General features: G+C 41.3%; 1 protein-coding gene and 2 long non-coding RNA genes across 6 annotated transcripts; 2 read left to right on the forward strand and 1 right to left on the reverse strand.

Moving 5' to 3' along the window:
• Positions 1-514: 514 nt before the first annotated feature.
• LOC113016804 (fatty-acid amide hydrolase 1-like) lies at positions 515-22,047 on the reverse strand. 4 transcript variants are annotated; one of them, XM_080297236.1, is made up of 16 exons: positions 11,068-11,429; positions 10,446-10,556; positions 8,893-9,006; positions 8,584-8,724; positions 8,276-8,409; positions 7,662-7,868; positions 7,537-7,577; positions 5,554-5,678; positions 5,301-5,426; positions 5,100-5,197; positions 4,828-4,927; positions 4,664-4,707; positions 4,529-4,568; positions 4,345-4,453; positions 3,907-4,052; positions 515-1,290 (listed from the first exon to the last, which is right to left on the reverse strand). In XM_080297236.1, exons 1-16 carry the CDS (start codon positions 11,314-11,316, stop codon positions 1,168-1,170), a joined length of 1,908 nt encoding a protein of 635 aa, XP_080153362.1. In that variant the 5' UTR covers positions 11,317-11,429; the 3' UTR covers positions 515-1,167. The 4 variants fall into 4 exon arrangements, with proteins under 4 accessions (XP_080153362.1, XP_080153363.1, XP_026015728.1 ...); XM_080297237.1 differs by lacking the exons at positions 10,446-10,556; positions 11,068-11,429 and adding an exon at positions 21,937-22,047; XM_026159943.2 differs by lacking the exon at positions 10,446-10,556 and having other exon boundaries at positions 11,068-11,427.
• On the forward strand, positions 11,459-13,804 carry LOC145424186 (uncharacterized). The gene is made up of 3 exons (XR_013905162.1): positions 11,459-11,600; positions 11,805-11,908; positions 13,674-13,804. It is a non-coding gene; the product is annotated as an uncharacterized LOC145424186 (long non-coding RNA).
• On the forward strand, positions 16,534-21,429 carry LOC113016817 (uncharacterized). Its single transcript, XR_003271310.2, has 3 exons — positions 16,534-16,672; positions 20,210-20,255; positions 21,336-21,429. It is a non-coding gene; the product is annotated as an uncharacterized LOC113016817 (long non-coding RNA).
• Positions 22,048-23,861: the final 1,814 nt, after the last annotated feature.

Raw genomic sequence — 23,861 nt, forward strand, 5'->3', positions numbered from 1 at the left:
TTGAGTCACTTTGGGAAGACAATCTAAAGCAGTCTCTGTTTTCTTGTTCTCCCAAGCTGCTCCCGAGCTGCTCGTACTAACACGCTGAATGGCATGCTTGAATATTACTTGAGAATATATTTGACTGTGTTACAGACTAAGGGACATTCTCTGCTGATAGGTGAAGGTACATTCTCTGCTGATAGACGTCCACGCCTCGGAGGAAGCCGATCCACGGAGTAGGCCCTGGAAACAGTTTCCTTCAATAATTACAACAAAGTGACAACAAAGCCCAAAACTCGTGACAACCAATCCTATATAAGGGTTTCAATCATCAACAATGCATGCAAGTGAAACAGTGTGACAACCAACCCCAGTCAACCCTACTGGCAGTGCAGAGGATGCTCAACCCTTTGACACATTTAAATAGCATTTATGGGGAAAACTCAAGTGATAGGTTTGTAGCTTGAACCTATTCGCTGGAACGTTGAGGACAATATAATTACACAGCAAGCAAGACACGAAGTAGGCAAAGTTCTTCATGTTTCTCGTGCATGGGAGAGAACCGGACAAACGCCGTTCCTTCGCTTGACCCCAGTTGCTCTCGTCCGTTCTCCCGTAACACTACTCTTTTATTGAGGTTACATGAATATGCATAGGTTCATGAACATATGACGTCTACATACACACAAAGAGTACCTTGCCTTTGTGTGTGTGTGTGTGTGTGTGTGTGTGTGTGTGTGTGTGTGTGTGTGTGTGTGTGTGTGTGTGTGTGTGTGTGTGATCTGTGTGAGGTCAAGATGTGACCCTGTGAAGACTCCCCAAAGCTGGTGCCAGGAGTCTAGCGGGTCCATCTGAACAAAAGGCTCTTATACTTAATGAGATATACGTGTGTTTGCCATATATCAACAAGAGAAGATACGACCTCTCCTAGGAGGTGTGTGATCTTATGCCAGAACACTCTGTAGAGGAGTGAACGCACTCCCCTCTTCATGCTACACAGAGTTGTTACAGACCTCCTAGGATGAGACATTCTTTCAATCTACAAATGATTATACACCTCTAAGCATATATGGTTAAATATTTCTAAGCATAATTGGCAATCAACAATACAAAACCTAACATCAAGTTAACGTGTCTCCTCTGAAGTCTGCAGTCTTTCATGTGAGACTCAGAATGAAAGCAGCTTTACTTCTTGCTCTGTTTGACCAGTTGTTCCACTTCCTTCATGAGGCGCAGGCAGAGTTCATCCTGCCACGGCAGAGCAACACACTGGACCGCCACAGGCAGACCCTCGCCTCCAGTCACTGCCTGAACACAAAAAAAACACACCTGTCACTTAACGCTCAGCAGCTGAACATACCACAGTCTTTTGCCTTCACCTACTGACAAACTGTGGAATTTCAGATACAGATTATGTATAAGTGCAAGGCCAGAAGACCTGCAAAAAGACTAAGATGAGACAATAAATGACAGAACCACAAGGAAATGATACAAAACACTGACAAATTTTGGAGTCACAATAGTCTGATCTGGTTCAGTTCTTGGTTCTGTGTAGGATGGATCAAATTGGGCAATGACCTTTCCGAAAGCACTGGAGGGTTGCCCATTATTGGACATTCTTTATGAGATGAGATGAGATGAGATGAGATGAGATGAGATGAGATAGCCTTTATTTGTCAGTTGCAGTTACCCACAACCGAGATTCAGATTCAGAAGACTTTATTTATCCCCAAGGGGAGATTAAGAGACTGACTTTGCCGACCGTACATACAATAGACAAACATCACATTGGGGAGACAGGTCAGGCTGGGTAGCTGGCCGGTCAGCTACACGAGCAGCGACCCGGGACCGAACAATGGAAAAATGCACAACATCAGGAAAGACAAGGAGAAAAAAGAACTCCCCCAAGACTGAGCTCCAACAGGGGGATCAGTTTGAGAACAGAAAAAAAACACCTCAGCGCATAGTACATGAAAAACTCTTAATACACCATAGAAACACATGACAAGCAACAGGGATGGATAAAAGGTGAGAGACAGCCACTGTAGACAGCGCATCCAGGCCTGCAGCATATGCGCTGGTTCCCTGTGATCCACCGTCTGCATTGGGAGGGGATAAGCATTGAAGGCATTTGGAAGGGGAGCGGGGATGAATGTATATCTGTGTATGTCCAGAGTTCAGCTGAGAGAGTATCCTTTGCCCTGCCAGGCTAAGTAAACAGTCTTCCAGCCAACCCAAGTGGCCTTGCGTAGGATAGGGGAGGAAGAGTCTAAACACCGTCCGTTATCCGGGAGAATTTGTTTTGTTCAGCTCCAGCCTTGAGACCACAGCTGTTGCCGAAATGGTAGCTACATGAAATGATGGTGTTTTTTTCCTTTAGTGCGAACAACTTACGTGAATTTCAAAGCCGTTCTAGCAGTCCGACACTGGTCTCTCAATCTCCCGTTGGAGAGCCGTGAGCTCAAAGAGCAAATTCTGAGAACTCAAGACCGCCGTGAGCTGTTATTCAATATATATATATATATATATATATATATATATATATATATATATATATATATATATATATATATATATATATATATATAAATTGGCAAAATGGAGAATGGCTGATTTTGAAAAACAAGAACTATTTAGTACTTTATATTCTTTCTTTTATATTTCCAGAGGTCTAAATTGCAGTAACAAACCCTTTTTAATCTTCACAGAGGTGTAATAGGAACATGACTCTGACGGCCGTGTCTACAACAGCACAATTGAAATAATCTGCTAATATTCATTCATTTATCATATTCATATAAATCAGATACAGAGTAAGACTGTCCACTTCAACCTTACTTTCACATTTAAGTTACTTTGCAGCCCTCCTGTAGGCCCCTCACATGCAGGAGGTGGAATGTAATGTATGAAACTTATGGGCAGTGGTTACAGTCTTGCTGCCTGTATGTTAGAGTTCTCACTGACTGGTTGAGACGGTTGGTACCCTCACTTGACTGATGTAGTTAAACAACTCCTGCATGACTCATTTCAATCTCATCTCTGCTTTTGACAGATGATGTGCTCCTGTTGGCTTTATCAGGTTGTGGTATCCAGCTCTAACTGGAGCGGTGGGTATAAGAATTTGCACTTCCAAGTCTGAGACTGTGGTCTTCAGCCAGAAAAGGACGGAGTGCCTACTTTGAGTCAGGGAGGAGTATGGTCATGAGCTTTGGGTTGTGACCGAAAGTTCAAGATCGCAGATCCAAGCCTTCTCCAAAGGATTACTGGACTCTCCCTTAGAAGTAGTGTGAGGTGTTCAGCCATCCGAGAGAAGCCAGAGTAGATCTGTCACTTCTCTACATTGAAAGGAGCCGGTTGAGGTGGTTCGGGCATCTGATTAGGATGCCTTCTGGACACCTTCAGGGTGAGGTATTCCAAGCATGTGCTACATTGGAGACATGATATCTCTCATCTAGCCATAATAAATTATCTATAGTTTAAGCTTTACATCTGTGTCTCCCAGAAGATTATTTCTGCAGGAAAACCTGCTGTCACAGTAGCTTAAACTACACTATGTGTTCAATTAGTCATCCCTCACTGGCATGTGTTACTTTCCTCTTTCTTTTTCTCTTTTTTGAGTAATGACACCAACTTTGATACACCTCAAACAGGCAGAAACATTTGACCTCACACAATGCAATTAATTTGCATGAGTGTAATGTCTTTGATACGCTGCTTAGAAATGGTGGTTCTCAAAGTGGAGCCAATGAGAACCCAATGAGGTCAGAGAACTGATTTGCAATTGGAATCGCTAAATTCTTATCTATTCCCATCCCTACTTGGTAATCTGTATGTTTTTAATCACATCTTTGTGTAGCATTCCAAATAAACTGACGAGTGACTATGTTTTCAATCAGTCTTATCTCACTGGTACATGTTGCCTACCTCTTTGAAGAGTTTGTCCCACATGTCCTGATAACAGCCCTTATAGTGCTTGAGTTCCTCCTCATCCTTTGCGGTCACTGTGGAAACAGTGACTACACCCGCAGGAAAGTTAAGGAGATTGTAGACAACTGTGTAACTAATAGCAGCTGAAATAACAGAAAATATAAATATATTATTATGTAGAATATTTATTAATATTCAATATAATAATTAATATTGAAATTTATTTGTCCAGGCTGTCAGGCTGCTCTTGCCAAAGTAATGTTAAAAAAAGCAGTTACAATCAAAGAGTCAAAGTTGTGCTGTGATTCAATGCAAAATCACAAAAAATAATCCATTCTCTAACAGGGAGTTTATCAGCAAGTGTTTTGTGGCTGAAATTGGACAAACTGTGATAAACAGAACACTATGTTGTCACTTGTACTGAGTGTATCATACTTGGAATTTTGCTACAGTAAAACAAGTTGTAGGCTGGTCCAATCACAGGGCACAGCAGTACATCGATGTTGCAGCTCCTCCAATGTGCTATTGTCTCTTGAATGTAGTCCTAAAGAAAACACAGGAAATCTCAATTTCATCTTCAGATTTTCATACGTGACCATGCATCATCAGCTGACAGTACCTCAACAGCAGCATGTTGCTTCCACAGCTCAGGAACAGATCTAAAAATGAAGCATATCATTCCTAGAACATGTATAATATGAAAATCTAACAAAGGATGAAGTACAAATAAAACATTTCAAGAATACTTTCTCACCGAACTCCACAAAGAGCCCTCATGTTGGCAGAGACACGAGGAGACTGCAGATAGATAGATAGGTATGCATTATTCTGCTAAATCACTCAATCCGGTGATTTAAATAAACAGACCATCTATTTGACTATTTTTGTATGTGTCTGTCACAGAATTGGAGGGCTTACCTTAGATTTGAGCAGAAATGAATGGATTGTCTTATACCACTTAGGAAGACGGTAACGATGAAACTGTCCCTTCAGACAAGGGTCCTCGGGTCCCCCCTTCCTAAAAAGAAAGGGCTCATTAGCACATAAGAAAAAAGCCTATTTTGAGATACTTAACTAATTAATGGAATAGTTTCAAAACCAGTCAACACCATCGTGTGCTCAAGAAGACAATGGCAGCATCTCTAGGTATTAAAAACCTATTAACTAAACTGTTAAAAGAAAAAACTCACAGTTTGGTTAACAGGCTGGTACCTCCATCTGCTAAAAAACCCTTTACCATTAGTTCAGGGAAAATTTCATCCATCTTCAGTGGATGGTAAGGGACCAACTAGAGAAACAAAAGCCAACATTAAAAAACATGACTTGAAAATGATTGTTATATGTTTTTGTTTTTGTGTGTGTGTGTGTGTGTGTGTGTGGTGACGTCTTACTGTGTGTCCTGCTTGCTCTAACAGAGCTTTCACCTCTCTAACGCCTCGGGCCATGCTTGGAGATGGATGCATGTAGCCATCGTTTTCCAAACAACCAATCCTTAGAGGTTTGGTGGTTCTGTATCTCTAAGAGGGAATAACTTTTTGTTTTTAATGCTCACATGAAATGAGACCATTTATGCATATATATGCACAGGCAATTACAACAAAGGATTATCAACAAGTGACATGAATCCCACAGTACAAGACACACCTCCATGTTAAAAGGTAATGGTGGAACAGTGGGGTCCAAAGAAAACATGTGGTCACAAAGAAGTGCCTGCATGCACAGAGCCAGGCTGTCCACATCTCTTGCCATGGGTCCAGGTGAAGATAGCACTAGTTTAACATGAAACAAGAAGCAGTAAACAAAATTCCCTGACTGTTTTTTCCCAGGACTGTCTATCAGTATCCCAATTTTGATTCTGTATATATGTAGTAGGGGTGCAACGATATTCGTATCGATATTGAACCGTTCGATACAGTGCTTTCGGTTCGGTACGCATATGTATTGAACAATACAAAATTTGTAATTTATTTTATCAGCTTTCCTTCTGACGATGCTGTCTGTGTTGAGCGCTCAGTGAATCTGCGTTCGACTACTCCGCCTAGGCTGCACTTTTGAGCGCAGATCCACTGAGCGCTCAACACAGACAGCATTGTCAGAAGGAAGAGCGCAGGGCAAGCTAGCGAGACAGAAGTTAAGCTCTCCTTGCAACATGGCAAATTGAACCTCCCCCACCCTCATTCAGATCTGGCCTTTGGAACTATTTTGGTTTTCATGTGACGTATGACCCTGAAGGTAAGCGAGTCATGGACTAAAGTAAAACAGTATGTTGGATGTGCCATGCAATGCTCAATTACATGGCTGGGAACTAGTGCGTTAGCGCAGTTAGCTCGTTAACGTGTTGGCCGTCTAGCCCCATGCACGGGTGATCAGGGGTAGCTCGTTAACGGAGATTTGCAGTGTTGTGGCGTTAAGGTCATTTCAACGAGATTAACCTGACAGCACTAGTGGGAACACAACGAATATGACTGCACATTTACGCCGACATCATCCTAGTACAAAGACAAGTGGAAGCAGACAAAAACAACAAGCGCGTATGCTACAAACTTTAACCGAGTCATTTAGACAGCCGTTAGCACATGATTCTCCTTATGGGGACCTGATATGTTTAATATGCTGCTGAGAATATAGCCCAGAAGAAGCGGATAGTATAGCTTTTACTTTGGAAAGAGCCATTTCTCTGTAATAAACTCTCTTTTCCAAAGATGAGTGATTCCTCAATCAGATACAGGGCTCGCAATATCGCTAGCCCGACGTCCCGGGGCTAGCGATTTTTCCAGTCGGGCTACCAAAATCTATCTCTGCCCTGCCCGTCGGCCTATCGTAGGAAGGAAAAATATATGTCAATGCTTTTGCATTCTTTCAGAAATGTAGCTGGGTAATTATGTCATTGGCATCGGTGAGCCACTGTCAATATGTGACATTGAAATCGCGTTTGAATTTGCACTTGTTTTTTTGCTTTCACTTTGCAATCACGCAAACTGTGTATAGAGAGCGACAGCACTGATTGGTGAGTGACGATAATTTGTGCACCAATTCCTCTGACATCGTCTTATCAATCGTTAGCTTACTACGCAAACATGACAAGTGAAATCTCCCGCAGCAAGCTTAAACATGTGAGTGGTTGATCGCGCAGAGAATCGCTGAGCGTTATGTGAGTGCCTGTGTAAGAGCAGCAGGATATATATTTCAGTTCTGCTGAGCCAAATAAGACAGGTCGGGGTGAAGAAGTGACAGCCAAAGAAAAGCTTACCACAAAACGGAGAAGTTATGACAAATCAGACTATAAGGCAAAAAGAAAGTGCAGCTTTATGGTTTCATGGACAAAAGAATTTCTGTGGCTGTGATATGATGAGCTAAATAACCAGGGCTGCACATAAGTGGTCCGCAGGTGCGCATTCGCTGTCAAAATAAAAAACACGCACAAGGGTTAGGGTTAGGGTTAAATTTAAAAACTGTACTTTTGAGTTAAAATATATATTTATAATTTTAATAAATGACAAATTAAAAAGGCATGAACATTTTTTTTGTATCGAAAAAATATCGAACCGTGACACCAAAGTATCGAACCGAACCGAACCGTGAATTTTGTGTATCGTTGCACCCCTACTAAGTAGATATGTCACTTACCTGACTTTTGCCCTCTATAAGTTGGACAAACTCCCTGTGAACTAATCATTACACAAAAGGTGAGATAAAAGTTTTTCTCAGCAATGTATAATAATTTTCCAGGAAACTGACTGAATGAGACCCACCTGAGCCGACCCGCTGTTGGTTTGAAACCACAGATTCCACAGAAGGATGCAGGAATACGGATACTGCCACCTAGATCAGTGCCTATACCAAGCAGGGAGCCCCCTCCCCCGATGAGAGCCCCCTCCCCACCAGTTGAACCTCCAGAGGTCTTCTGGGGGTTATGAGGGTTCACAGTCTGCCCGTAAATAGGATTACTGCAGTCACAGCTGAATTTGAACAGACAAGAAGGTGAGAAGTCTTTGCATGTTATGCACATGTGGAATAGCAAACACAACTGACTGAGTTTTAACCACATCAGACATAAAAGGCAGATGGGGTATTGTCATCACCCCTCCAGGTGGGCAGAGTGGATACCCAAGTTTGTGAATGTGATAACTCCAGAATTAAGTGAGGTGACATAGGAATTTCGAATTGGTGTATCTTCTAAAAATCTTGGATGACTTTGAATCTCAATGACTTCGCCCTTAAGGTCATAGGTCAGCTTTTCTAAAAATTACCCGGATTTTCAAATTTATGCCATAGGTGCATCTAGGAGGCTGACGGGCAGAAATGGCAGACACCGGTATTTTTAAATTGGCTCTAGATTTATGTCAATCACCGATAAAAGATTTACCTCAAAAGACCTTGAGGCAAGTTGGTTTTCACAAAGGGAATAGCTCCTTGTTTCTTCAGGACTTGAACAAGCACACTGTCCTTTTCAGCGGGCTGGTCCAGGTTAATGATCACACCACAAGAACAGTCATGATTCTTGTGTTGTGAAAAAAAAGAGAAAGAAAGAAGAAAAAAGATGATAATGGTGCTTCAAAGATGTGAATAATAATGCTTGGGAATGCTATAAGTTAGACATAACATAGAAATTAGTTAGAAATACTGACCAGAAGGCCTGCAATTGATATTTGCATTATTTAACCTTTGTAATACCTTAAATGCAAGATTTTCTTTAATGCTAACTGGAACTCCGTACAAGAGACCATCCTTGTTGGAGCCAACAGTTGTCAGCTGGTCCAAACTCTCCAGCAAAATTTCAGTGCAGCAGTTCAGCTTTTGGTTTACAGCCAGAGTCTGTTGGAAAGGAAACAAGCACAGACAGTTTGAGATTAACTTATCTACCTTGAAGGGACCTTGATCTTTGTAATCACTCTGTAAAATATTGAACTCTTGTTGGAAACATTGAACCTTTTGGTGTATTTGAGCTATTATGAAAGATTTGTGTCATGTTGGATACTGAACCTTTTCCATGTAAGAGTAAAGCACATCCTCGGGGGTAAGTGAGCCTTCCTTTAGCTGCTGTGTCAGCTCAGACAGGGAGAGTGTCAGGATGAAAGCAGAGTCGGTTGTCGGATGCTAGAAGACACAGACCCACACAGAATCATTATGTCATTAAAAAAGCTGCAGCAAACAAATAAAAGCATATGAATGTAGAGATTTTCCACTTCTTTACAAACTCTGTCAAACGTGACAATGACAATTCACAGTGCTTAAATGGTGTCAATGGAAAATTGTATTTAGTAGTCAGTATAATCTTTTAGTGATATAAGTTTGCATATGGTAGAATACTGCATGTAGTTATTTGTATTAGGAAATATTTAACCATGTATGCTTAGAGGCATATAATTAATTGTGTAGTGACAGGATGTGTGATCTCTAACAGGCTGCAGGCTTGGTGTGCACTCCAGGAATGCACCCCCACGTCCTGGGAGCATGAGAGTTCGTACCTTGTTTTATTGTTTTACGGTAGGATTAACGTAGCTATGTCTGTTTTAGTTTAAGTGCTTTAACTGCTGGACTTCCTCACCGTGTTATCTAGGGTGAACCATCTAGGGTGGGGGAGACTACCGTCTTTGCGACCAAGGATGTACCTTTTGTGCTTTCATGTTATATGACCCTTTGATCAGCAACACACACACACACACACACACACACACACACACACACACACACACACACACACACACACTGAGACCGGGGCAGTTTCTCAGCGCGAGTCTCAGTTTGGAGGCTGCCCTTGCTAGCAAGAAGTTCTGTGTGTTTCTCTTCTCTGAGTCTTTACTGAAGAAGTGTTTTAGAACATTTTCCCTAACAAATGGTCTCCACAATTACCAGATTTAAATCTGACAGAGCACCCTTAGGATGTGGTGGAACAGGAGATTTACATCACTGATGTGCAATCAACAAATCAACTGCAACTGGTAATGCTATTGTGTCAATATGGACCAAAATCAAACAAACGACCTAGAATAGCTGCATATTATTGGTGTGCTTTTAACTTTTATTTTAATGCTCATGTTTAAAAGCCCTCCTGCCAGCATGGCAGGTAATGGCCCATTGAAGTTGCCCGTATATGACTTACTTTTGTAACGATTTTGAAATGCTCTAAATAGAAAAAATCCTGTTTCCACAGGATAATTTCACCTTAGATCAACAGTATACAACCTCACGATGTTACCATATCAATTTCAATTACTTTGGAAAGTAAAATCAGACTGACTTGATATTGACATGGTATCACTGTGGGGCTTTATACTGTAAATACAGAGTGAAATTATCCTGTGGAAACAAGAATTTTTCTTTTTAGAGCATTTTGAAATCGTTAGAAGAGTAAGTCAAATATGGGCAATTTCAGATTTCTGTGGTTGGATAGTGTTGATATAAAATGCAACTAGTCTTTGTAAATATGACTTTTGCTTTTAACTCATTCACTGCCAGGGTTTTTGAGCATTTTTACTCATTTTTGAAGAGCCACAGAAAACTGTGTGTTATGATCATATAAACACTGAACCTACCAAAATGAAGAACAGACTCTCTTCTTCCATCCAAAAAAAAAAGCTTGTTTCTACCATTTTCCATTCTTTAGTAATCAGCTGTAGAAGAGAGGTGGGTTCCACCAAAAATTCCTGTTTTGACCACAAAAAGGGAGAAAACGAGCTTTTTGTGAAAAATACATTTCAAGCAGTCTGATGTTCACTGACAAGCTGCCCGAGGTTGTATTCTAGCCCCTCCCATTGAAAAACGTAATTGACATCTATAGACGTCAATGGCAGTCAACGTAAGTTTTTCAATTGACATCTATAGACGTCAATGGCAGTGAATGAGTAAAGAGCATTCTGAAGTCATTGAAAGAGAAGTTCAAAAATGAAAATTCACAGGGCTTTTACTTTGAAATCCAAAAGGAGATGGCTTTAATATTGACATGTTATTTTGAAATCAGGTTTCAACATCTTTTGCCATAATACTTTGAATACACAGGGAATGTAAAACAAAGTGGAGGCTGGCTTGACTGCAATGCTTGAATTGGAGGCTGGCTTGACACCAGTGCCAGGTCTGAACTAAAAGCACATAATTTGTTTTGATTTCTATCTAAAGAAAAAGTTAAACATTTCAGTGTTTAAAGCTCTGAACTCTCACCGACTGTTTGTACCGGAGCACCGCCTGCTCTGCCCGCTGCAAGCTCTCATCTCTCCTGTTTCTGGCTCTCTGTATCTTTTCCTCTGCCTGTCGGAGGCTGTTGATCTTTTTCACCCGCACAACCAGGTATCCCACAATGCAGGCAACACCAGTGAGCAGAGCCGCTGTCCAGTTGTCCATCTTCACTCTCTTAATAAATGGTTCAGTGTTCTGCGTGGTTTTCGTCTTTGTCCTGGGGCTGTAAATCATCGGCGGAGCGGGTAGGGAGGCTTACTGGGCTTAAGCCCGGGTTGTTTCAGAAGCCCAGGGTTTTTTGGAATCTAGTTTATTTCACAGTTAGATGCCTGACTGACAACTGTATAAAAAACGACACAATATTTGAGGCACATAGCGCGCAAATTCCCCCTAAATTTGGTATGATCCGAGCTCAGCCGACTGAGCACAGCACTTACGCACGTGAGCGAGGGGGGAGAAGCTGCTGCCTGCGAGTTTTCTGTAGAAGTGCAGACAGAGGAGAGCTTAAGTTTGACCAGGTACCAAAGCAAATCATTCCTACTGTACAAATAATGTAAATATGACGGTGTATCACAAAAGATTGATATCAAACTGATCACTTGACCCATATTACGTTACTTGCTCTTCGAGTGAATCAACAAATGGCGAAATGAAAAGCCGAACAACAACAATGCTGTTTTTTTCAGTCTTAGCTTACATGTATGTTTATTTCATATTTTCAGTTGTTACCCTCCACGGCTAAATAAAGCACTCTAAATCGGTTTCAGTTATGTACTGATGACCACAACAATGGACATAAGGGGCTTCTTTCAAAGAAATAACTCAGGTAGATGTTATTTTATATATTATGCTTTGTATGTTGTTCAGTATATTTCTATGCAAAACAAGAGGAATTTCAATACACAGCAGTATATTCACTGTTTAAACCAGATATTTACACTTTAGGGGGAAAAAAAACATAAAACATTTTTTTTACTGTTGAACATCAATTTAGTAATTTTTTTTGTTTTAGATAAATAAATATTGAAATATTTTTTGAATTAGTTAAATGTCAGAGTAAAGAGAGAGAGAGAGAGATGTCTATTTTTTAGCACTTTCATCAACCTTCCTTTCATATCAAACATCCTTGAAAGAGTAGTTGTCAAACAGCTAACAGATCATCTGCAGAGGAATGGTTTATTTGAAGAGTTTCAGTCAGGTTTCAGAGCTCATCACAGCACAGAAACAGCTTTAGTGAAGGTTACAAATGATCTTCTTATGGCCTCTGACAGTGGACTCATCTCTGTGCTTGTCCTGCTAGACCTCAGTGCAGCGTTTGATACTGTCGACCATAATATCCTATTAGAGCGATTAGAACATGCTGTAGGTATTACAGGTACTGCACTGCAGTGGTTTGTATCATATCTATCTAATAGACTCCAGTTTGTGCATGTAAATGGAGAGTCCTCGTCACACACTGAGGTTAATTATGGAGTTCCACAGGGTTCAGTGCTAGGACCAATTCTGTTTACATTATACATGCTTCCCTTAGGCAGCATCATTAGAAGACATAGCATACATTTACACTGCTATGCAGATGACACCCAGCTCTATCTGTCCATGAAGCCAGATGACACACACCAATTAGTTAAACTGCAGGAATGTCTTAAAGACATAAAGACCTGGATGGCCGCTAACTTTCTGCTTCTTAATTCAGATCAAACTCAGGTTATTGTACTCGGCCATGAAAATCTTAGAAATATGGTATCTAAGCAGATTCTTACTCTGGATGGCATTACCTTGGCCTCCAGTAACACTGTGAGGAACCTTGGAGTCATTTTTGACCAGGATATGTCCTTCAATGCACATATTAAACAAATATGTAAGACTGCTTTCTTCCATTTGCACAACATCTCTAAAGTTAGAAATATCCTGTCTCAGAGTGACGCTGAAAAACTAGTTCATGCATTTATTACTTCCAGGCTGGACGACTGTAATTCATTATTATCAGGATGTCCAAAAAACTCACTGAAAAGCCTTCAGCTAATCCAAAATGCTGCAGCAAGAGTCCTGACAGGGACTAGAAAGAGAGAGCATATTTCTCCTGTTTTGGCTTCCCTTCATTGGCTTCCTGTTAAATCCAGAATTGAAATCAAAATCCTGCTCCTCACATACAAGGTCTTAAATAATCAGGCCCCATCTTATCTTAATGACCTTGTAGTACCATATCACTCTATTAGAGCACTTCGCTCTCACACTGCAGGCCTACTTGTTGTTCCTAGAGTATTTAAAAGTAGAATGGGAGGCAGAGCCTTCAGTTTTCAGGCCCCTCTTCTGTGGAACCAGCTTCCAGTTTGGATTCAGGAGACAGACACTATCTCTACTTTCAAGATTAGGCTTCAAACTTTTCTTTTTGCTAAAGCATATAGTTAGGGCTGGACCAGCTGACCCTGAATCCTCCCTTAGTTATGCTGCAATAGATGTAGGCTGCCGGGGGATTCCCATGATGCATTGAGTTTTTCCTTTCCAGTCACCTTTCTCACTCACTATGTATTAACAGACCTCTCTGCACTGAATCATATCTGTTATTAACCTCTGTCTCTCTTCCACAGCATGTCTTTATCCTGTCTTCCTTCTCTCACCCCAACCGGTCGCAGCAGATGGCCCCGCCCCTCCCTGAGCGTGGTTCTGCCGGAGGTTTCTTCCTGTTAAAAGGGAGCTTTTCCTTCCCACTGTCGCCAAAGTGCTGCTCATAGGGGGTCATATGATTGTTGGGTTTTTTCTCTTTATCTATGAAGCGCCTTGAGGCGACTTTTGTTGTGATTTGGCGCTATATAAATAAAATTGAATTGAGTTGAATTGAATCAAATTTAGGAGTATATATGCACGAAGTTTATTGTGTCTTTAATTAATAAGAAAACTCCAGACGATTCCATTCTGAGCTTAAGAAACTTCTAATAGGTTAGTAGAGTCCACGTGGATGCATATAAGACACCCCAAAACACAGAGCCCGTTTCTTTGACATGGGAAAATCAAGAGATATCAAGCAAGACACCAGGAAAAGAATTGTGGAGCTCCATAAGTGTGGCTCAATTTCTCACCCCAACCAGTCGCAGCAGATGGCCCCGCCCCTCCCTGAGCCTGGTTCTGCTGGAGGTTTCTTCCTGTTAAAAGGGAGTTTTTCCCTCCCACTGTCGCCAAAGTGCTTGCTCATAGGGGGTCATATGATTGTTGGGTTTTTCTCCGTTTCTATGAAGCGCCTTGAGGCAACTTTTGTTGTGATTTGGCGCTATATAAATAAAATTGAATTGAATTGAATACAATTTGGGTTCCATTTGCAATTAAAAAATACAGACAATTTCTCTCTTTACTTTGAAATTTAACAAATATGTTTTTTATATTTATCAATCTAAAATAAATAAACATTTAGTCTGATTTGATGTTTTACAATTAAAAAGTGTTTGTGTTTTTACCTGAAGAGTATGTAAACTGTATATTTGATGATGTTGGTGTTTGGCTTGATTGTCAGCACAAAGAGGGAGAGAGAGGAACAGAGAGGGAACAAGAGCAGGTGAGACAGACATGTTAGTCAAATGGTTGTTTGCCAAAACTCATCAGAACATGTATCCAGTCCCTAGTGTATCTTTTTAGGTTTGTTATTTTTCAAATTCTATATTTATTAAGTTATGCAGGCTTGTTTGCACAACAAGGCTAAATAGTTATGTAAACTTTTCTGAATCTAAATAGTGTACTTTGGTAGAATTAAAAAATAATATGGTACAAATTATGTATTGAAAAGCAATACTTGAATAATATTGACCCTGAAAATGTCATCAATAGGTTCGCAAAACTCAGGCCTCAATGATACAGTCTCATGTTACCACAATAAAGAGGTGTTGTCAGTGTCGTGCAGGTCTATGATGATTTTCAGTGCTACTATCATCTAGTTTTGATTCTGGTTCTGTCTTGGTTAAGCTCTAAAGTAGTCCAGATTTTGAACTGTTGTAGTCCTGTTTTAATTCCGGGTCAGGTCAAAATGCAATTGACTGCCTTCTGTTGTGTGATCGGAAGAGGTCTCTTGAAACGTCATTGGGAGTGTGAGGTGAGATAAGCTCTCTTCTGTGGGAATTTGTAACATGTGTTTTTGTACATTTTAACTTGTGTGACCACAGGTTTTTATGCTGTGTTCAGCCCTCTGGTTCTCCAAATGATACTGTCCCTCAACGATTGTTAAAGGAGATTGCCTAGGACAGGCTGTTCTTACTATTATAAACAGCAGTTTGATATCTGGTGTAATCCCTGCTCATTTTAAGCATGCAGTAGTACAACCCTAGTACAACCCAAGAAACCTGTCTTGCAGGCATTCATGGTACTGCTTTGAATTGGTTTAGGTCTTATCTTTCTGTCAGAACTGTGTTAACTTTTTAGTGTATGAATCCTTTTCTGCTGCTCTTCAGTTTGAGGTTCGCAATTCTAAGGCCTCTGCCCTTTTCATTACATTTACAGCCCTTGGGAACCATTCTTAAAAGGCATGGATTATCCCTCCACTGCCAAAAACTGCCAGATTTATCTGCCTCTGAAGCAGAAAGATGCTTTCTCCATTAAACCGCTTCTGGCATGTCTAGAAGATATTAAAACATGTATGGCCCTAAACTTTTTAAAATGTAATTCAAGCAAAACAGAGGTGATTGTGTTTGGTCCTAGCAGAGCCCTGGCAGGGCTGGCATGGGAAGAAGCAGTTATTTAGTCTATTGGTTTTGAACCTGATGGATCTGAACTTTTTCCAGAGGGCAGGATGTTCAGGGTGTATGATCTCTGGTTGCCAATCTCGACTGATTGTGAACGGTCTGTGAGAAAGTTTTTGGAAGTCCAAGTTGGCTTGGCTATAAGGATGTCTGGGATGATGGTATTGAAGGCCAAGCTGAAGTTAAGGAAGAGCATCCTTACTGATGTCCCAGAAAACATAGGCAAACAGGATCAAACTGCTTTAATTTAATCTAATGTGCTGATTTTATTGTTTTAATTGAATTTTGATTATCATTATTATTATTATTTATTTTAAATTAATTTATAGGGTTTTTTATGTCAAGTGTACAGCACCTTGTTTTCAGCTGGGAGTTGTCTGAAAGTGCTATATGAATAAATTGATTGCTTCCTAAATAAAGCTTGAGCCAAAAAGCGAGTGCTGTCAGGGCACACAGTGACATATCATAAGGTCATAAGGGAGCGACTGTCAGAGTTTTACCCCTGATACTGCTGGATAAACAGAAGCTCACCCAGGAACGAGGTCACACAGAGCTCAAATTTTCACTCGCGAGACGGAAGCAGTTGTCTCCAGCCCACTTCAACTTGCTTTCCCTCTGCAGGCTGTTTTTATTGGTTACACACATGAATATTCATAAAGCTTGTTGCTGTATTACCTATGAGAAATTGCTATAACTGGTTACAAAGTGTGATTGTGCTGTGCCAGGAAAAAAATCTAAGGAGTGAAAGGGTCAGACCCATACGAGCATAGTGGAGCATAGTGGAGTAAGGACGTTAGCGTGCTGCCCAACTTGATGACCAAGATGAAGGAAAAGAAAAACAGAAGGGAATTATTGCACATTGCTGGGTAGAACTTTTATCTTTGTTAACACCTTTTGTGTAATGATTAGTTCATGAGTAGTTCATCCAATTTATAGAGGGTAAAAGTCAGGTAAGTGACATATCTACTTACTGGACCCATGGCAAGAGAATGTTCTACGTGAACAAAGGCGTAAAAAGAACACAGTGTTAGTTGTTTCCTTATTTCTTATTAATGTTCACAGTTTGAGCTGCTCTAAAATGCCTTTTTTTTTTAAAATTTACTCATTAACCAGCAGCCACCAACATCAGAAAATGAATACAATACAGAGTGAGTACACCACTAACAAAAATCACTGCTATGTGATTAACAGCCCAAAACTCTGTTATGAACATATACATTCTATGTTATAAACAACTGAGAAACCTAGTTAAAGAAAAAATAATATGAAATAACTTATTTTCAGTGACTAGCTTTTGTGTGCTAAAGGAAAAAGTTAAAAATTTACCAATTGTACTTTGGTCTACCCAATTCTTGCCACATAGTAAAATCCCAAATGTTGCACGTGGAACAGAAAACTCCAAAATAACCTCCGTTTTAGCTTTGACCACTCAGTTTGGTTTACTGACTTTCATTATTGAAATATACTTTTGTGGCGTTTGAATTTTAACCAGATTAACTGATTGTGAACTCACATATTCGTTAATGTCACTATTTTACTTGTTAGGACAAAAAAGGGGGGATGGAGCAGAGGAAGCAGAGGTCTCACAGATTACACCTATGCTCCTAATTTTCTAAAACAATGAGATGTGCAGGAAAGATAGTGCCGGTCCTAAATCAACTCAATCATTTGATCACTTATTTATGATCAAATAAAAAAAAGATTTCTCTCAAAGAATTTATATGATGAATGGGAAACTAAACAAAGGCAAGTTTATTAATATAGCACAATTCAACAGCAAGGTGACTAAAGCAAATGCACTATGTACTAATTCATATATGCATACAACGTTAATCATTGAGACTTACTACCACATGCAGTAATTGCTCATGAGGAACAAAGTGAACATCATTATCAATGAAAATACATTTTTTTATTATTATTAAAAAATGTATTTATTTTCAAAGTAATTCAGTGAGTGCTGTTAGGACACATGTTACCTATCAGAAGGGAGCTGTCAGCAGGCAATTAGTGTACTTTAAAGTCCAAAAAGAGAAATTTATTGTTTTCGAACACAATTTCATCCAAAATTCTTTGTTGAAACATATACTGTCGGGTAAATATCACAGTATGTTAATGGGCAGCACGGTGGCACGGTGGTTAGCACTGTTGCCGCACAGCAAGAAGGTCCTGAGTTCAATTCCAACATCAGGCCGGGGTCTTTCTGTGTGGAGTTTGCATGTTCTCCCCGTGTTTGCGTGGGTTCCCTCCGGGTACTCCGGCTTCCTCCCACCGTCCAAAGACATGCAGCTTGTGGGGATAGGTTAATTGGATAATCCACATTGTGAATGTGCGAATGAATGTGAGTGCGAATGGTTGTCTGTCCCTGTGTGTTGGCCCTGCGACAGACTGGCGACCTGTCCAGGGTGTACCCCGCCTCTCGCCCTATGACAGCTGGGATAGGCTCCAGCGCCCCCCGTGACCCTGAAAGCGGGAGCGAATGGATGGATGGATGTTAATGATATTTAAAAAATTAAAATAGGTGGCACCAGCTTCCTCAAAACCTTTTTTCAGAAGATTAATATCTGTCTGCAAACGGAGATATTGAAACACAGACGGCTCACTGCCACTGATTAACTAAAATATACACACAAACACTCACGTAGTTTATGTCTGTTTTGATATGTTAGTGACCTTATTTTTTAAATATTGCTTAACTTTCATTTAACCTTTAGCAAATAGACAAAAAACGTGTTTAAATTGAGCTTGTAGTGCTTGTAGTGTACTCCACCATTTATCAGCTGGTTAGCTCATTATTACAGGATATACTCAAGTTAACATGTTTCCTTTGAAGTCTGCAGAAAAGTTTATTTACAATCACCAGGTGAAATATAAACAAAGTGCCGGGTCGAGATTTCCAGGGATCAACGGGAAGGAGGGGGGGAGGTCCGTACACACAGTCACGATCACACGCCACACTCCTCTTCTGCCCAAACACACTCTCGCTCCGCTGGCACCACACCACACTGCCAAACTCAGGAATCCAGGGAAGGTAAACAGGAACAGGCCCAGGGTTTGTACAGCCTGTACACACCCTGGAGTCTTTGGCGGATCTAGAGGGGTGGTATGGGGGTGCATGTGCCACTCTAAAATGATCTCTTACCTCCTTAGTGCCACCCTCTTTGTGCATATGACAGTGTTGTTCATTAAAATAAGATGGCATTAACACTTTGAGCCTAGCAGCAATTAAAACTGAATATAAATTGTAACACTGAATATAAATTCTAAAACTTTTTGGTAGCAACTGATGCCTGTGACTGTGCCAGAGCACATTTGAATCAGCACCATGGGCATCATAACACAGCCATCATGGGGTGTATCTGGGATGATCAGGAAGAGGAGTACAGGAGCCTGGTGAGGAACTTTGTCGCATGGAGTCACACAAACCACCTGCAACTCAACACCTCAAAGACTAAGGAACTGGTTGTGGACTTCGGGAGGTCTAGAGCAGGTCCACTGCCGGTTCAGATAGAGGGGGAGGAGGTGGAGGTGGTCAACAAGTACAAGTACCTCGGGCTGTGGGTGGACAATAAACTGGACTGGTCATGCAACACAGAGCACCTGTATAAAAAAGCCCAAAGCCGACTGTACTTCCTCAGGAGGCTGAGGTCTTTTAACATCTGCAGGAAGCTCCTGAGGATGTTTTACCAGTCGGTGGTTGCTGGAGTACTTTTCTATGCTGTGGTGTGCTGGGGGAGCAGCACAGCAAAGAAGGACTCATGCAGGCTGGAGAAACTGATCAGGAGGGCTAGCTCTGTGGTCGGCATGAAGCTGGACACTCTGGTGACAGTGGCAGAGAAAAGGACACTAAAAAAGCTGCTGGACATTATGGACAATGCTGGGCATCCTCTGCACACGGCCAACCAGAAGAGTCTGTTCAGTGACAGGTTGCTTCTCCCAAAGACAAGAACTAACAGACTTAAAAATTCCTTTGTCCCACACGCCATCAGACTGTTTAACTCCTCTCTGGAGGGGAGAGGGAGGGGAAACAGGAGGACAAAGGAGGGGGGAACAACTAAGCTGTAGTGCCTCTGCACCTCACTGTACAATACCTTGTGCAATACTTTTTGTAAATAGTCAACAGTGCAATAGACTCAATACTTGAAATGTGCAATTCACTTGTATTTTTATTTTTTATTCCTATTTATTCTATTTATCCCCTTCGTATATTTTATTTATATTTGTCTCTGTATTTATATATGTGTGTGTATGTGTGTGTGTGTATATATATATATAATATTCTGTAACTCTGTAACTTCTGTCGGTGCTGTGCTTTTTGGAAATCGAATTTCCCAGAGGAACCCACCCGAGGGATTAATAAAGTTCTATCTAATCTTATCTTATCTTATCTTATCTTATTTCAGATTTGGCACAGGTGGTTGGTTGTTACACCGTGGAAATGGAATGAAGGTGAGTGTCATTAATCGTCTGGGGTCACAGGATACGCCGCACCTCCAAATCACATGACTGATTTAAGCTGACATAACAACAAGCTGCAGTCACGCTGAGTCTCTATTTCAGCTCGTGTTGAAAGTTCGGATTTCAAAGTATACATCAGTTTCTAAATTTTAATGACAGGCCACAAAATCCAGAGTTATAATAAAAAATAAAATAAAAAAAATTAAAGAAAGGTAAAAAGCCACCTCTTTCCTATTGGTGGAAACGTACTATGTCGACCAATAAAAAAAATTGCAACACATGATTTGGTTGTTTAGGGGAAGTTTTGGGAGTGACAGCAACGAGAGAGAGAGAGAGATTGATAGCGAGTTTTGAGATGTGAGAGATTTGTGACATTTAGCGTGGAGTGTATAGTTAGTGTGTTGTGTTGAACTTAGTGTGTAGTGTATTCCTTGCTCTGTTTTGTGTGTCAGTGAGGGTACTAATGAATGTCACACAGGCAGATTGGTAAACACTGTCTCCAGGTGGAAAATCAGAGGAGTGTTACACCTCCTGGTGTCAGGCCTGCAGGTTTATGCCTGTGGTGTTCGTGGCAGACAAGTAATTTTCTTTTTTACTTGTGGGGCATCTTATTGTGACACTTGATTCTTCTCTCATTTTAGTTATAGTAGTATTTTTAAATGGTTGTACAAATAAATAAAACAATTTGAAGGTGAGATACAAATGTAAAATCAAAAGTAGTCAAAAATGGCCCAATAAATCATGAAAAATTAGGTTTCAATGTTTGTTCATGACAGTGCAGATCTCTGACATTTTGTGTAAATTTAAGCACGTAACAATTTGATCTTTTTCTAACAAAAAACTTTGTTAAAGTTAAGTTAGACTTTTGTTGTGTTTGTAAATGAATGGTTATTAACATTCCAGAGAAAATGGCATTTTATTAAAAATATTTAACAATAATTGTGGCGTGGGTGTGGTCCTTGGCCAGCTGCAGAGGAGGCGTGACGCAGTGAGCTCCCGGGGCGGCGCAGGGGCGGGGTGAACAGGTGTGCTGGGATCTGACAGTGATTGTGTCTCTTTATGTGTTGGCAGTGACAGACGGAGACGGAACGTGACAGCAGAGAAAGAGAGCGCGGAGTATATGTGTCCACTACAACCCGAGCTTAATAAAAAGTTCTGCACTGTCAAAAGTCGCTCCGGCTGGTATTTCTTGGGTCCACCGTTACAATAATACTCATTAACTCAGATTATTTTTGATACACCCTAGTGATTTCTTAAGGGAAAATCAAATATAAGCAGTTGAACGTGACAGGGAATGTGGGGGATGACATGAAGTAAACATGCAGCTGGCTGAGAAAGAAAACTTCTCTGACACCATTGGTGGGTCACCGGCTATTGGACATTCTTTAAATTTTTTTATATTATTGAAACTGAAATGCAGCAGACGAACAGCTATACTGTAGGTTCCCTGGTATCACATGACTATCACATTTCTTAAGAAAATTCAGAAATGACTCCACTTTTTAAGGAAACATAAGAAGGCTGACTTCAACAATATGCACAGAGTAATAGGAAACATCCAACCATGAGATCTACAAAGCCTAGGACAGATGTGCTACTGCAGTGGCTGAAACCACATTAAAGTACACGGATACTTTAATTCTGAAGTAGAATCACCGTGGTGATCACTTACAACAAAGATAGCATGTGCCTTGCCTTGGTCTGCGCCTGCTGGTGTAGTCTTTTGGGTTCCTGCCCTTTAGCCTTCACACCTAATTCTCATCATACCATCAAAGACAGGTTTTTATGGTCCATGTTCTTTGGAAAGGAATTACTAAATATTTACCAGTCATAATCACCTGCCTGTCAAGCCCCCGCTATCTCTGCCTACTTAAGGAACTCTAAACAGTCACACCCGTTGCTGCCTTCCTTCTGGAAAAAATCAAGTAAGAATCTAATCCAATCAGCACATTAAGGCTTCCTCTCTTCAAACCAATCAGATTATTCAAAATATACTTTTGGGTTCAGGTCTTACATTAGTCTTCCACCATAACTGCCTTGGTGGATATGACATTGCTATGGTGTGAGTGGATCAAAGTGACATAAATTTTGTCATCAGCTGGTGAGCATGGGGGTTCATGCAGATGTCCACATGAGTACATGTTTCTTATCTGCTGGATACCAAAAGTTGCTCGGCATCTGCTGGCCCAAGATATGTTTTGCTGCCATTTCAAGCAGCAATGCGCATCTACATTTTTATAAGGTAATATAGAAGCTGAAGACACGAGTGTACAATCATTATTCAATTCAATTTTATTTATATAGCAAGCACTTGGCGACAGTGGGAAAGAAAAACTCCCTTTTAACAGGAAGAAACCTCCGGCAGAACCAGGCTCAGGGAGGGGCGGGGCCAACTGCTGCAACCGGTTGGGGTGAGAGAAGGAAGACAGGATAAAGACATGCTGTGGAAGAGAGACAGAGGTTAATAACAGATATGATTCAATGCAGAGAGGTCTGTTAACACATAGTGAGTGAGAAAGGTGACTGGAAAGGAAAAACTCAATGCATCATGGGAATCCCCGGCAGCCTACGTCTATTGCAGCATAACTAAGGGAGGATTCAGGGTCACCTGGTCCAGCCCTAACTATATGCTTTAGCAAAAAGGAAAGTTTTAAGCCTAATCTTAAAAGTAGAGATAGTGTCTGTCTCCTGAATCCAAACTGGAAGCTGGTTCCACAGAAGAGGGGCCTGAAAACTGAAGGCTCTGCCTCCCATTCTACTTTTAAATACTCTAGGAACAACAAGTAGGCCTGCAGCGTGAGAGCAAAGTGCTCTAATAGGGTGATATGTCACTACAAGGTCATTACACATACATATAGGATCTTGGGGGTGGGCACGATACACGGAGTCCAAAGTACCATCAGGGTGTACACCCCACCCCTGGCATCGTTGCCCACCTCTCAATGTTAAATACACGTAGACATTGAGGGCTAGCAGGAGGGACCATGCGCTTACCTGCTGCTCTCTGGCAGGTAGCTCCAAGCCCTCCTGGGTTTTAAATGCACCTTAGAACACACATGCATCAACATTACAATGAACGGGTGGAGGGAGGTTCGGAGTCTTCTCTCACCCCCGTTCTCTGCGACCTGCTGGAGCAGGGGGGCTAGGACTAGGAGGAGGAGTTGGCCGTCCGACTGCGGTCTGGAGTGTGGAGCCTTCCTGCTGCTGCGGAGTCGGGGCGGTCTGCCTCCCCCCACCGCAGGGAAAAGGGAAACACCACCTGGGTCTGGGTGCAGTTCCCCCCTCCAGGGGCGGGGGCACCTAGACCCGGTTTGTAGAGTACGCTTGGGGAGTGTGATCGTGTGTACAACGTCTCTTTATGTCTGTCTCCACGTTGGTTGAGTGTGGAGTAAGTGCATATGAGAGCATGAGGGTGGGAATGGATGTTTGTATCTGTGTGTGCCTGTATGTCTGTGTCTATATGTCAGGTTGGGTGTCAGGCGCCACCTCTCTGGGGACATCTCAGGCCCTCCAAGGTTTGGAGGCCTATCTCCCCCTACCACCACTTCCCCTGCCAGTGGCGGACCCCCTCAGACATCGGTGCGTTGGTGGTTCTTT

Source organism: Astatotilapia calliptera, chromosome 23 (genome assembly GCF_964374335.1).
Source record: "Astatotilapia calliptera chromosome 23, fAstCal68.1, whole genome shotgun sequence".
In the NCBI taxonomy this organism is placed as follows: domain Eukaryota; kingdom Metazoa; phylum Chordata; class Actinopteri; order Cichliformes; family Cichlidae; genus Astatotilapia; species Astatotilapia calliptera.

Bases quoted from the DNA above. Each gene is read 5' to 3' on its own strand.
- LOC113016804 (XM_080297236.1), bottom strand. From the start codon at position 11,316: ATGATTTACAGCCCCAGGACAAAGACGAAAACCACGCAGAACACTGAA. The intron at 4,928-5,099 runs GTGAGTTTTTTC...CTTTCTTTTTAG, and splicing joins ACCAGCCTGTTAACCAAACT to GAAGGGGGGACCCGAGGACC. The intron at 4,708-4,827 runs GTAAGCCCTCCA...ATCTATCTGCAG, and splicing joins CATTTCTGCTCAAATCTAAG to TCTCCTCGTGTCTCTGCCAA.